Source organism: Microcebus murinus, chromosome 23 (assembly GCF_040939455.1).
Source record: "Microcebus murinus isolate Inina chromosome 23, M.murinus_Inina_mat1.0, whole genome shotgun sequence".
In the NCBI taxonomy this organism is placed as follows: domain Eukaryota; kingdom Metazoa; phylum Chordata; class Mammalia; order Primates; family Cheirogaleidae; genus Microcebus; species Microcebus murinus.
The window spans coordinates 11485789-11499085 of NC_134126.1; the positions used below are offsets into that span (position 1 = coordinate 11485789).

The 13297-nt window shown below is 33.9% G+C and overlaps 1 protein-coding gene across 1 annotated transcript in view; it reads right to left on the reverse strand.

The window, feature by feature from the left end:
- HMCN1 (hemicentin 1) overlaps positions 1–13297 on the reverse strand; it is a 447089-nt gene that overhangs the window by 81132 nt on the left and 352660 nt on the right. The window contains exons 64-68 of the mRNA XM_012736423.2: positions 8759–8918; positions 6488–6612; positions 6084–6267; positions 5398–5495; positions 4183–4461 (exon numbers count right to left, since the gene is read on the reverse strand). Of these exons, the coding sequence (XP_012591877.2) occupies positions 4183–4461; positions 5398–5495; positions 6084–6267; positions 6488–6612; positions 8759–8918 (846 nt within the window). The remainder of the gene's footprint in view (positions 1–4182; positions 4462–5397; positions 5496–6083; positions 6268–6487; positions 6613–8758; positions 8919–13297) is intronic.

The following is a 13297-nucleotide window of genomic DNA, read 5'->3' on the forward strand; positions in this document are numbered from 1 at the left end:
TGTTGTCAAAAATGACAGGATATCATTGTTTTCACGGCTGAATAGTATTGCATCGTGTGTATGTATCACATTTTCTTTCTCCATGCAACTGTTGTTGAACATATAGGTTGATTCCATATCCTGGCTATTGTGAATAATGTGCACTACACATGGATCTCTTTCGCATACAGATTGTAGTTCTTTTAGATATAATCGAGTAGTGGGATAGCTGAATCATATGACAGTTTCATTTTTAATCTTTTGCAGAACCTCCATACTGTTTTTCATAATGGCTGTACTAATTTACAATTCCACCAACAGTGTGTAAGTGTTTCCTTTTCTCCACATCTTCACCAACACTTGTTATTTTTTGTCTTTTTGATAACTAGAGAGAGGTGATATTTCATTGTGATTTTGATCTGCCTTTCCCTGATGATTACTTATGTTGAGCATTTTTTTCATATCCTTGGCCATTTGTATGTCTTTTTTGTTGAGAAATGTCTTTAAGATCTTTTGCCCTATTTTTAATTGAGTTATTTGTTTGCTATTGAGGTGAGTTCTTTATATATTTTGGATGTTTAAGCTTATCAGATACATAGTTTGCAAATATTTTCTTCCATTATATATGTTGTCTCTTCACTCTGTTGATTGTTTTCTTTGCTGTGCAGCAGCTTTTTAGTTTGATGTAGTCCCATTTGTCTACTTTTGCTTTTACTGGCCATACTTTTTGAAGTCTTATCCAAAAAATCTTTGCCCAGTCCAACATCATGAAATATTTCCCCTGTCATTTCTTCTAGTACTTTCAGTTTGGGATCTTACGTTTAAGTCTTTAATCCACTTTGCATTAATTTTTGTACATGGTGAAAGATAGGGGTCCAGTATCATTCTTCTGCTTGTGGATATCCAATTTTCCTAGTACCATTTATTGAAGAGACTATCCTTTCCCCACTGAGTGTTCTTGGCACCTTCATTGAAAATTAGTAGATGTATGAATTTATTTCTGGGCATGGGTCTGTGTTTTTAGGCCAATTCCATGCAGTTTTGGTTACTATAACTTTGCAGTATATTTTGAAGTTAGATACTGTGATGTCTCCAGCTTTCTCCTTTTCAATCAAGATTTCTTTGCTGACTCCTGAGCATGGTATGATTTTCCACCTGTTTATGTCCTCTGCTATTTCCTTCCCCAGTGTTTTATAGTTCTTCCTGTAGAGGTCTTTTACCTCTGTAGTTAAACATATTCCTAGATATTTTATTTCATTTGTTGCTATTATGAAGGTTATTTAGTCTTTGATTTGGTTCTCAATTTGACTGTTGGCATATGGGAATGCTACTGATTTCTGTACATTGATTTTGTAACCTGGGACTTTGCTGAATTTGTTTGTCATTGCCAGTAGTCTCATGGAAGAATCTTTGGGGTTTTCTAGATATAAGATCATATTGTCAGCAAAGAGCGGTAGTTTGACCTCTTCTTTCCCCATTTGGATGCCCTGGATTTCCTTCTCTTGCCTGATTGTTCAGCCTAGGACTTCCATCACTATGTTGAATAGAAGCAGTGATAGAGGGCAACCTTGTCTGGTCCCAGTTCTAAGCAGGAATGTTTTCAATTTTTCCCTGTTCAGTATGATGTTGGCTGTGGGTTTGTCATATATGGCTTTTATTATTTTCAGGTAAGTCCCATCCTTGCCTATTTTGTTATCAGTTCTTGTTATGAAAGGGTATTTAATTTTGTCATATACTTTTTCTGCATCTATTGAGAGGATCATATGGTCTTTGCTTTTGCTTCTATTTATGTGGTGAATTACATTTATAGATTTGCATATGTTGAACCATCCCTGCATCTCTGGGATGAAGCCCACTTGGTTGTGATGGATTATATTTTTGATAAGCACCTGAATTTGGTTTGCTAGGATCTTGTAGAGAATTTTTGTAACTGTATTCATAAGGGATATTGGTCTATAGTTTTCTTTTTTTTGCATCCTTTCCTGGTCTTGGTACTAGGGTGATGTTGGCTTCATAAAATGTCTTGGGGAGGATCCCTTCTGTCTCCATGTTGTGGAAAAATTTCTGCAGGATAGATAGGCACCAGTTCTTCTTTGTAAGTCACATAAAATCAGGGTGCAAAATCATCTGGTCTGGGACTTTTCTTTTTAGGAAGGTTTTTTATTGCTGCTTCAATTTTGATACTTGATATTGGTCTGTTCAGGGAATTCTATTTCTTCCTGATTCAGCCTAGGGAGACTGGGATTTTAAGAATTTGCCCATTTCCTTCACATTTTCAAGTTTATGTGCATAGAGGTTTTTATAAAATTCACAGATGATATTTTGTATTTCCATGTTCAGTTGTAATTTCCTCTTTTTCAATGCAATCCCTACTAAAATACCAACATCATTTTTTGCAGATCTGGAAAAAATAATTCTATGCTTCATATGGAACCAGAGAAGACCCTGTATAGCAAAAGCAATCCTAGGCAATAAAAACAAAATGGGAAGTATCAATTACTTCAAACTATCCTACAAGGTTATAGTAATTAAAATATCTTGGTACTGGCACAAGAACAGGGATGTTGACCAGTGGAACAGAACAGAGAACCCAGATATAAAACCATCCTCATATAGCCATCTAATCTTTGACAAAGCAGACAAAAACATACACTGGGGAAAAGAATCCTTATTCAATAAATGGTGCTGGGAAAACTGGATAGCCACATGTAGAAGACAGAAACAGGACCCACACCTTTCACCTCTCACAAAAATCAACTCACGCTAGGTAACAGACTTAAACCTTCGGTGCGAAACTATTAGAATTCTAGAGAAAATCTTTGGAAATACTCTTCTAGACATTGGCCTAGGCAAAGAATTTATGAAGAAGACCCCAAAGGCAATCACAGCAGCAACAAAAATAAATAAATGGGACCTGATCAAATTAAAAAGCTTCTGCACAAAGAAACTGTTTCGAGAGGAAACAGACAACCTACAGAATGGAAGAAAACTTTCGCAAGCTACACATCCGATAAAGAGCTGATAACTAGAATCTATTTAGAACTCAGAAATATCAGCAAGAAAAAAATCAAACAACCCTATCAAAAAAGTGGGCAAAGGACATGAACAGAAACTTTTCAAAGGAAGACAGAATAATGGCCAACAAGATGAAAAAAATGCTCAACATCTCTAATCATCAGGGAAATGCAAATCAAAACCACAATGAGATATCACTTAACTCCAGTGAGAATGGCCTTTATCAAAAAGTCCCAAAACTAAAAATGCTGGCGTGGATGAGGAGAGATAGGTACAATCATACACTGCTGGTTGGACTGCAAACTGGTGCAACCTCTGTGAAAAGTAATATGGAGACACCTCAAAGAGCTACAAGCAACTACCATTTGATCCAGCAATCCCATTACTGGGCATCCACTCAAAGGAAGAAAATATATTCTATAAAAAAGACATCTGCATTAGAATGTTTATAGCAGCATAATTCACAAATAAATGTGAATTGGGTGTTGGGCATGTGAAAGGGGAGAGGAAGGTATAACTACATTCCCAGCTAATGGGTGTGGTGCACACTGTGTGGGGATGGACATGCTTAAAGCTCTGACTTGGGTGGAGCAAAGGCAATATATATAACCTAAACATTTTTACCCCCGTAATATGCTGAAATAAAAACATTAAAAATAACCCACCACAAATCAAACAAAACAAAACAAAAAGATTTATTTGGCTATTGAGGGTCTTTTGTGGTTCCACGCAAACTTTAGGATTGTTTTTTCTACTTGTGTGAAGAATGTCATTGGTATTTTGATTGAGATTGCATCGAATCTGTAGATTGGGGTAGTATGGCCATTTTAACAACATTAATTCTTCCAATCTATGAACATGAGACATCTTTCCATTCATCTGTGTCCTTTTTAATTTCTTTCATCAATGTTTAAATTGATTTCTAGGTATCTTACTTTTTGATGGTTATTGTACAGTCATCCGTCAGTATCTGCAAGGGATGGGTTCCAGGATTCCCATGAACACCAAAATCTATGGTTTCCCAAGCCCCACAGTAGGCCCCGTGAATGCCATGGGTACAAAAACTTAGCCCTCTGTCTTGGTGGGTCGCACATCTGATGAATACTGTATTTTCAATCATTGTTTGTTTAAATTTGTGGTTGTCACTTATTTCCTAATTATTCCATATTTAACAGCATGTTTACATACCTAGGACCTTCAGGATAAAGTGCTTGCTGACTTCTCCAGCTTCATTTGAGGCAATACAAGTATATCTTCCTGAATCTTCAGTCTCTGCTTTGATAAGCTGGAGGACCATTCCTTCAGTGTTGATCATCAGATGGGCATCAAGCCCTAGAGACAGGCCATTTCTAAGCCAGGACATACTGGGAGTTGGGGTTCCATCGGTAATGCATCTCATAGAGGTGGAGCTGCCTTTGAGAATTGTTATTTCCTCTGTCCCCATTGCATTGTCCATATTCGGTGGTACTACAAAGAAAACAAAATGGGCATAATTTATATTTCTATTGTAATTTGAGATAAATTTAAATAAAAATATTTAAATAATTCTATATTGTTTCTATGGTCAATAAAAATATATGTTTCAAATTAGCATGTAATAAATTGATGACTTTACTATAAAACCATCTTTTAGGCATACTAATTATTAATCTTCCAAATATTGGCAATGAAACCTAAAAATTATTTTCTTGTGGAACATATAACCAATGTGTTTTAAATTTTGGTGATTTTTCAACTTCTTAGGTTTGTCTCTTTAATTTTTTATAATGTATATAATAGTTCTAGTAGTATTCTTTTAACTACTTTATGTGGAATAAATAAAATAATTTCAAGTTATACAGTAAATTTGATATGATCCAACATAAATCATTTATAGATTACAGTAAACAGTTACTTAGCTGTTCGGAAATGTTCTTGAGGATTGACAAATTTGGACCAACAGACCTCAATATTTCAGAAATTGAAGGTTTTAAGTTCTTTCTCTATAGACACATACATGCAGAAACACACATGAACATGGATTCATTCATATTTTAAATACTCTAAACAAGCTGCTAATATTATAGAAAACTGTTTTGACTTCTTTGTATAAAAAGACTGGTCTTGTGTCTGAACTGAAATGCTATATCACAAAATTTAGATTTGATTTAGTGCAAAATTCCAGGTCAGAAAAGTGTTTTGACAGACAGTATGTCTGTCAAATATGACAGTGTGTCTGTCAATAATATGGACTCCTTGGGAGAAAATATATTCTTCTCTAGTTAGTAGGATCCTACTTCCCTAATTCTTTTTGACAGAGAAAAGTTAGATTTCTAAATCTATGAGGAAGTCAATTTCTAAAGATAAGCTTGTTGCTTAATACTGCACACATAGTAAAGTAGTAGGGTCATTTCTGTGACATACCAAGCACTTGAAGGTTGTAATTTTTATTATCCACCCCAGCTCTGTTGGAGGCCACACAAGTATACACAGCGACATCAGACACCTGAGCTCTCACAATCCTGAGAAACAATTTGATTCAACATTTCATAATTTGATCCCATGCAACATACATAAGTAAAATAATTATGATTTATAAATAGATTATGGAAGGTGATTTATGTTGGGAAATTTTAATTATGAAGCTTATAACCATGTATCACAAAATACAGACGGTTCAAATGCAATTTATTCTGCAACATTGATTAGGCAGTGGCTATAAGTCACTGAAAATATGGCACAATTTGAGAAGTGAATATTTTTCCAATATGTATTAATAGAGAATAAGGCTAACATGAAAATGATGTGATCAAAGTAAGCATCTTCCTACCATCTTGCCATATAAATTTTAGCTTAAAATAGTAGTTCTTGGAATATGTGAAAACTCTGTGAAAGACCCATTTCATACAAATTTACTAAAACATGGGTATTTATGTAAGAACAAAAACCATTTCATTTTTTTAATTTGTTGTCTTTCTGCTAAAAATAGACTGAAAGGGAAAAAAACAGTAAAAGCTTAGGAAAAAGCATTTCTTAAACACTGTTTACACGAAGGTCTACAATAACAGTTACTTTATTTGTCTAGAAAATCACACTCAATAAAAGCTGACCTGATAACTTGCCCTGCTGAGAGCAACCGGATATGGGAGGAGAGAGGCAGAGGGAGTCCGTTCTTCAGCCAGTTGATCTGTGGTGGAGGCATCCCTGTGGCTCTGCATTCAATATTTATTGAAGTATCCACCAAGGTCATCAGTTTCTCTGCTTCTTCTTTATTACCTCTAATAGTAGGTGGAACTATGTTATGCAAAAAGAGAGAGAAAGAGAAGACGGGGAATATTATCAGTTCAAATCATTTAAACTATGATTACCTTCATTTCTGCTTTGTATCCCAAAGGGAAATAGCAGTGGCATCACAATTAAAACTAAATGCTCGAGACATCTGCTGCTGGACCTTCATTTCTATGATAGATACTTAACCTAGCATAGTCAAAAGAGGGTGATATTTCATATTTACCATAGACATTCAAGTTAAAAATTCGGTCTTCTTCTCCGGCAGGATTAGTAGCAACACATGTGTATTTCCCCATGTTGGATGTGACAGCTCCATAAATGTTTAATGTGCTGCCATCTGCAGTCACCCTATGGAAAAGGTCATAATAGAGGCACTAAGATCATTAAAGTGCAGCTAAGATCTGGAAAACTCACTCCAGGTTATTGTGTTCTTTTAAATATACCACCATAAAATGATGTCTTCATCTTGGATATACAGTGCTTTGAATCTATTTCACTAAGTACATGGAAGCCTACTACAATCAGAGTTAGAGAAACTGATGGAGATTTCAGGCAACCAACTAAAATTCTACAATTATGGGTCTCATATCCAACACCTTCTCATGAGAAAAAGGAAATTAACAAAATCAGGTTAGGAACGACTGTACCCAAATCATAGCCAATGACATGTTTTTCTTGGAGCTAGAATACTGTATTCTTAGTTACCAATATAAGGTTTGAATTAAATGAAAATTATAAAACATTCTGATATGAAAATTGAAAACTGTTGTAGATAATGAAAAACTGAAGAAATTATACATCAAAAATCTAGCTATAAACAACTTAATACTTTAATTAGAAGGAGTAGAATAGGATAATTTATTTAAACTATGACAACAATTTGTATGGATATCTTTAGTAAAAATTTTTCTACAAATTGCTAAATAAAGCTTTTCTTTTGATTTACATTATTAAATCAGTAAAGTATAGGGTAAATATACAATTAGAACATCAAAGATATCTAAGTTAAGATTATTTTATTATTGCTTGTCTTCACACTCCATTCATCACCAAACAAAATTTCCTGTGTTTCATAAAGCGATTAAATTGCCATCTACAGTTATCCCTATAATAGTGATTTCATTAGAATCTTCCATTGTTAAAAGTAAATACTCCATTTGTATTATATCATTTATTAAATGTTTATTGAGAATTATAATATCATTATCTGAGGCTAGTTGTATTTTTTCTTTTTCAAAATATGAATTTTAAAATTCAGTGAGTTTCACCATATTAATAAGCAAAAAAATCAAGTTGCCATGATTAAAGAAAAATGGTAAGCTGGCTTTGAGAAATTACTGTACTTTATTTGATTAATAAATTGTTCTACCTACAAATATACATGTATTGTGGAGTAGTGAACAAATAATAAACAAAGTGAGCAGATATAAGAATAAGTAAATTTAGAATGTTAATGTAACAGAAGAAATGATAGACCTTAAATTCCTAGGAACAAATATTATCTTACATAAAATCTTTAGGTCCTACCAAGTATCTAGTAATTGGTGTAGAATATAGCCACTATCAGTTGATTAAATAAAAATAATTAAATACTTGTTAATTATTCAGAAATGTTCACACCAGAGAAATAAAACTTAAAATGTATCTCTAAAAGATTATTTGGCCAATTACCTAACCTTCTAAAGGGACAAAACATCTAAATTTTAACATACAATGAATACAAAGAAAGTATATTCATTTGTCTTTTAAGTTATATATATTCCATTCATTGACTAGAATATATGCTCCAAATCTTTAAATTTAAAATATTGGTTCAAAATTATAAAGTTTACAATATATTTAATGAATGCCTACTTGTAAGCAAGTGGAGTGTAGAATTTTGGATTGTCTTTCCAAAGGAATTTTTTGTTGTAAGTAGTAGGAGGCCTTTACTACATTATTACTCCATCTCTGTGTGGTTTGAGGTATAGGTAACAGTATCAGCTGAAAACAGGATTTGGATAAACCACTACGAGGGTTATGATGTTACTGTATCTTTTCTCAAAATAAGCCATTCAGTATGGCATATACACAGTTTGGTGGTTTCGGGACATAAAATCATATCTGGCATTATTGATGGGTCTTTTATGGAATGAAATTGGTTTAATATTAGTAGGAAAGAACAAATCATTTTATGACATGGACTTTGGTATATACATTCTGAAATTAGAAAAATAAAACCAACAATAGTTAATTACCATTTTAAGAATGAGCTTCTAAGGAGATTTATAACACAGAGTTGATGGAGAAGAAACACATACGTTAATTTTTGAGCGATTCTCTAAGGAGAATTTCTATGTCCAGTTCTCCAAAAACTTATAATCTTTCTTTGTGAATATAATAATGGCCAAGTTCCAATGAGATGAAATTTGGTATTATTATTCTTGTGAAATTTGATGCATAAAGCATTGTAGAAGATCTTACAATTTATAATGCAAAGATTCTTTTTACATACCGAATTCTTTCCGTTTCATCACTGGTTATGGGTTTTCCATCTTTAAGCCATTGAATAAGTGGGGTGGGAATGCCATTTGCACTGCACACCAACTCAACATTTTCTCCTAGAAGGACACTGACATCACTTGGAATTTCAGCACCAGCAACACTTGGAGGAACTTTGGAGAAATAATTGGGGCTTTCATTAACAAGACACAAGGATATAAGTTCTAATGAATACAACAGAATCATAGAACAACATGCCATCTTTATTTCATATTCTTCCTAGATTACGGTTCAAGATTAAACTACTGTTATCTTCATGAATCACTTTTAAATGAGGAAGATAAAGGAATCAGGTCAATACTTCGGGTGTATTTGTAAGTTGATGTAATTATTTAGTGACGGGGCTGGTGATCCATCTACCTCATGAGTGCCCTTTCTGGCCAAATTAAATCACTTTTAGATTTAATCCTTAATAGATAGCTTAGAATAAGTACAGTGTAGGAGGATCTATTATATAAAATCTTGGCATAAAGATCTGAGAAAAGTATCTATGTTGGTTATTTCTTTTTCCATTATCCAATTTAAATATCATTTATTCCAAACAATGGATAGTATTATTGTAGTTTTCAAAATCCAGTGGTTTTTTTTCTCTTTTCCTAGCTATCTCGGTTTTCACTTCAATGATTTGATTGAGCAATAACATGTAACAAAAATATTGACAATGGCATCAGACAGAAACACATTAGAATTCCTATTCTATATAATTACAGTGATGTGCAGGAGGTAGCTCCTACCAGCTTACAAGAGTCAATTTGCATATGTCTTCCTTACTTCATGTTCAGTGACATCACCTTTTTAGCTTGAAATACTTTTATATATTAGGCCATGGTGGAAATATTTAAACCACAGAAACTGGCAAACGGCTACAAATCAGGACCTTTTTGTCTGGAGAGTCAACTGTTAAACATTTATCAGCACAGCACTGTATAATCTCTCTGAATCTCATTATAATCACCCAGAAAATGTTAATAGTTGTACCAAATTCCCAGAATTTAGAGTATTAAAGAAGCCAAATCAATAAGAATATTAATAATAAGAGATATTCTATAATAAGTGTCTGATATATGGCAAGCACTGGACTAAGCCATATATGCATGTATCTCTCTAGTTCTAAGGCATAATAAAGTATATAAAAAGTCTGGTAAAATGTTTGACTATACCACAGACTTCAGACCTCATAATTAGCATTTATTATTATTAATGCATTAAACATAATTAAACATGCAGTTTCTGACACTTAATCTCAGAATAGCTATTTTTCCTTTATGCTTCTGAAATTTTAAAGCATCACTAATCATTACAGAAAGACCACTGATAATGATGAACTTATTTAAATTTTTTTAATTTCATTTTTTTGGAGTTAGCTTTAGCAGAGCAAAGAATATATACAAAGATGAACTCATACCTATATTACAGAAACTATTCCACACCATTGAGAAGGATGGTATTCTTCCTAACTCATTCAACAAAGCCAATATCACCTTGATACCAAAGCCAGGAAAGGATGCAACAAAAAAAGAAAATTACAGACCAATGGGATGCAAGGCTGGTTCAACATATGCAAGTCTATAAATGCAATTCACTTTATAAATAAAATCAAGAACAAAGACCATATGATCCTGTCAATAGATGCAGAAAAAGCATTTGACAAAGTCCAACATACCTTCATGATAAAAACTCTTAACAAAATAGGCATAGACAACCCATACCTTAAACTTATCAAATCCATTTATGACAAACCAACTGCTAATATCATTTTAAATTGGGAAAAATTGAAATCATTCCCTCTTCGAACCGGAACTAGACAAGGATGCCCACTAACTCCTCTCGTATTCAACATAGTGCTTGAAGTCCTAGCTATAGCAATCAGGCAAGAGAGGGGTATTAAGGGCATCCAAGTCAGGGCAGATGAGATAAAACTCTCACTCTTCGCTGATGATATGATATTATACCTAGAAAACTCCATGGATTAATCCAAGAGACTCCTAGATTTGATAAATGAATTCAGTAAAGTTTCAGGGTATAAAATCAATATACACAAATCAGAAGCATTCATATATGCCAAGAACCATCAAACAGAAACTCAAATCAAAGACACATTACCCTTTACTATAGCCCCAAAGAAAATTAAATACCTAGGGATATATTTAATGAGATATACGAAAGATTTATACAAGGAGAACTACGAAACACTAAAAAAATTAATTGCAGATGATTTAAACAGATGGAAAATCTACCATGCTCATGGCTTGGTAGAATCAATATTGTTAAAATCTCAATATTACCTAAGGTGATCTACAGAATCAATGCAATCCCCATCAAAATGCCACCAGCATTCTTTACAGATCTAGAAAAAGTAATTCTTCTTTGTATAGAACCAGAGAAAACCATGTATAGCCAAAGCAATCTTAAGTAAAAAGAACAAACTGGGGGGCATCAGTCTTCATGACTTCAAGTTGTACTATAAAGCAATAATAGTTAAATCTGCCTGGTATTGGCACAAGAACAGAAGCATTGATATCTGGAATAGATCTGAGATACCAGAGATGAAACCATCTGTATATGGTAACCTAATCTTTGATAAAGCAGACAAAAATATACTATGGGGAAAAGATTCTCTCTTCAATAAATGGTGCTGGGAAAACTGGTTAGCAACATGCAGAAGAGCGAATCAGGATCCCAACCTCTCACCTCTCACAAAAATTCAGTCAAGATGGATAACAGACCTAAATCTAAGGCAAGAAACCTTAAGAATCCTAGAAGAAGATATTGGGAAAACCCTATTAGATATTGATCTAGGCAAAGAATTTTTGAGGAAGACCCCCAAGGCAATCACCACTGTATCAAAAAATAAACAAATGGGATCTGATCAAATTAAAAAGTTTCTGCAATGCCAAGGAAACTATCATTAGAGAAAATAGACAACCCGCAGAGTGAGAGAAAATATTCGCTCTCTACACTTCTGATAAAGGTCTAATAACAAGAATCTATCTAGAACTTAAAAGAATAAACAAGAAAAAATCAAACAACCCCATCAAGAAATGAGCAATGGAAATGAACAGAAACTTCTCCAAAGAAGACAGGATAATGGCCTGCAAACATATAAAAAATGTTCAACATCTCTAATCATTAGAGGAATGCAAATCAAAACCACAAGATACCACCTAACCCCAGTGAGAATGGCCTGTATCAAGAAATCCCAAAACAACAAATGCTGGCGAGGATGTGGAGAGACAAAAACACTCCTACACTGCTGGTGGGACTGCAAATTAATGCAACCTTTGTGGAAAAGAATTTGGAGATACCTCAAACAGCTAGAAATAAAAATACCATTCGACCCAGCAATAGCATTGTTGGGCATCTACCCAAAAGAATATAAGTCACTCTTTTATAAAGACATCTGCACCCGAATGTTTATGGCAGCACAATTCACTATTGCACGGTCATGGAAACAACTCAAGTGCCCGTCAATTCACGAGTGGATAACTAAAATGTGGTATATGCTCACAATGGAATATTACTCAATTCTAAGAAACAGTGAGCTAGCAGCATTTATGCTATCCTAGATTAAGCTTAAGTCTGTTATACAAAGCGAGGCGACACAAGATCTGGAAAATGGGCTACACATCTACTCACCATCAAATTGGTAATGACTGATTAAAACTATGATGCTCAAAAAATGGAAATGTTCACCAGGGATTTGGGGGGAGAGACCCACATCTTAGGGATGTGGGGAGCATTGGGGGGGGGGAAGGGATTACCTCTAACCCTTTTTGGGGAAAGGCAAAGATATACATTGTAACCAAAGTGTCTTAAAAAAACTGTTATTGGGAGGTGGGCAGGTGGAAGGGGTGAGAAGGGGAAGGGTGTGTACTTACATAATGGGTGCAGTGTGCACCACCTAGGGCTTGGACACGCTTGAAGCTCTGGCATAGCGGGGTGGGGGAGGGGTAGCAGGGGCAATATATGTAACCCTAACAATATCTGTATCCCCATAATATGAGGAAATAAAAGGGAAAAAAAGTATTTCAAGTTAGTGGTTTCAAGTGGTTTCAAGTTAGACTTTCATTTCAATTTCAATACTGATCCAAAAATAATAATCAGAAGTTTATTGAAAATCAAAAGGAAACAAGTTTGCTCTGCAGTGTTCAAACTATGCTGAAACATAGTAGGCATTAATTAAATATCTGTTTGATGAATTAATGTTCTTTATTCACATCTCCAAATTGTATAAGACTATATCACAATTAGTTGAAATTTACCTAATATACCTAATCTTCTGTGGTCTCACTATATAGTACAACCTCTTCATGAATTAAATCTTATTTATCTATAAAATAAGAACAGACCTACAGGTTTAGCATCAATATAAATTATTTCAGTTTAAATAAGTATCATTCAATAGAATGTATATTATAGAAAGGTAATAATTTCATTAAAAATTGAAAAAATAGAGATTATCAAATTTCTGCTATTCTTTTTTCCACGTTTA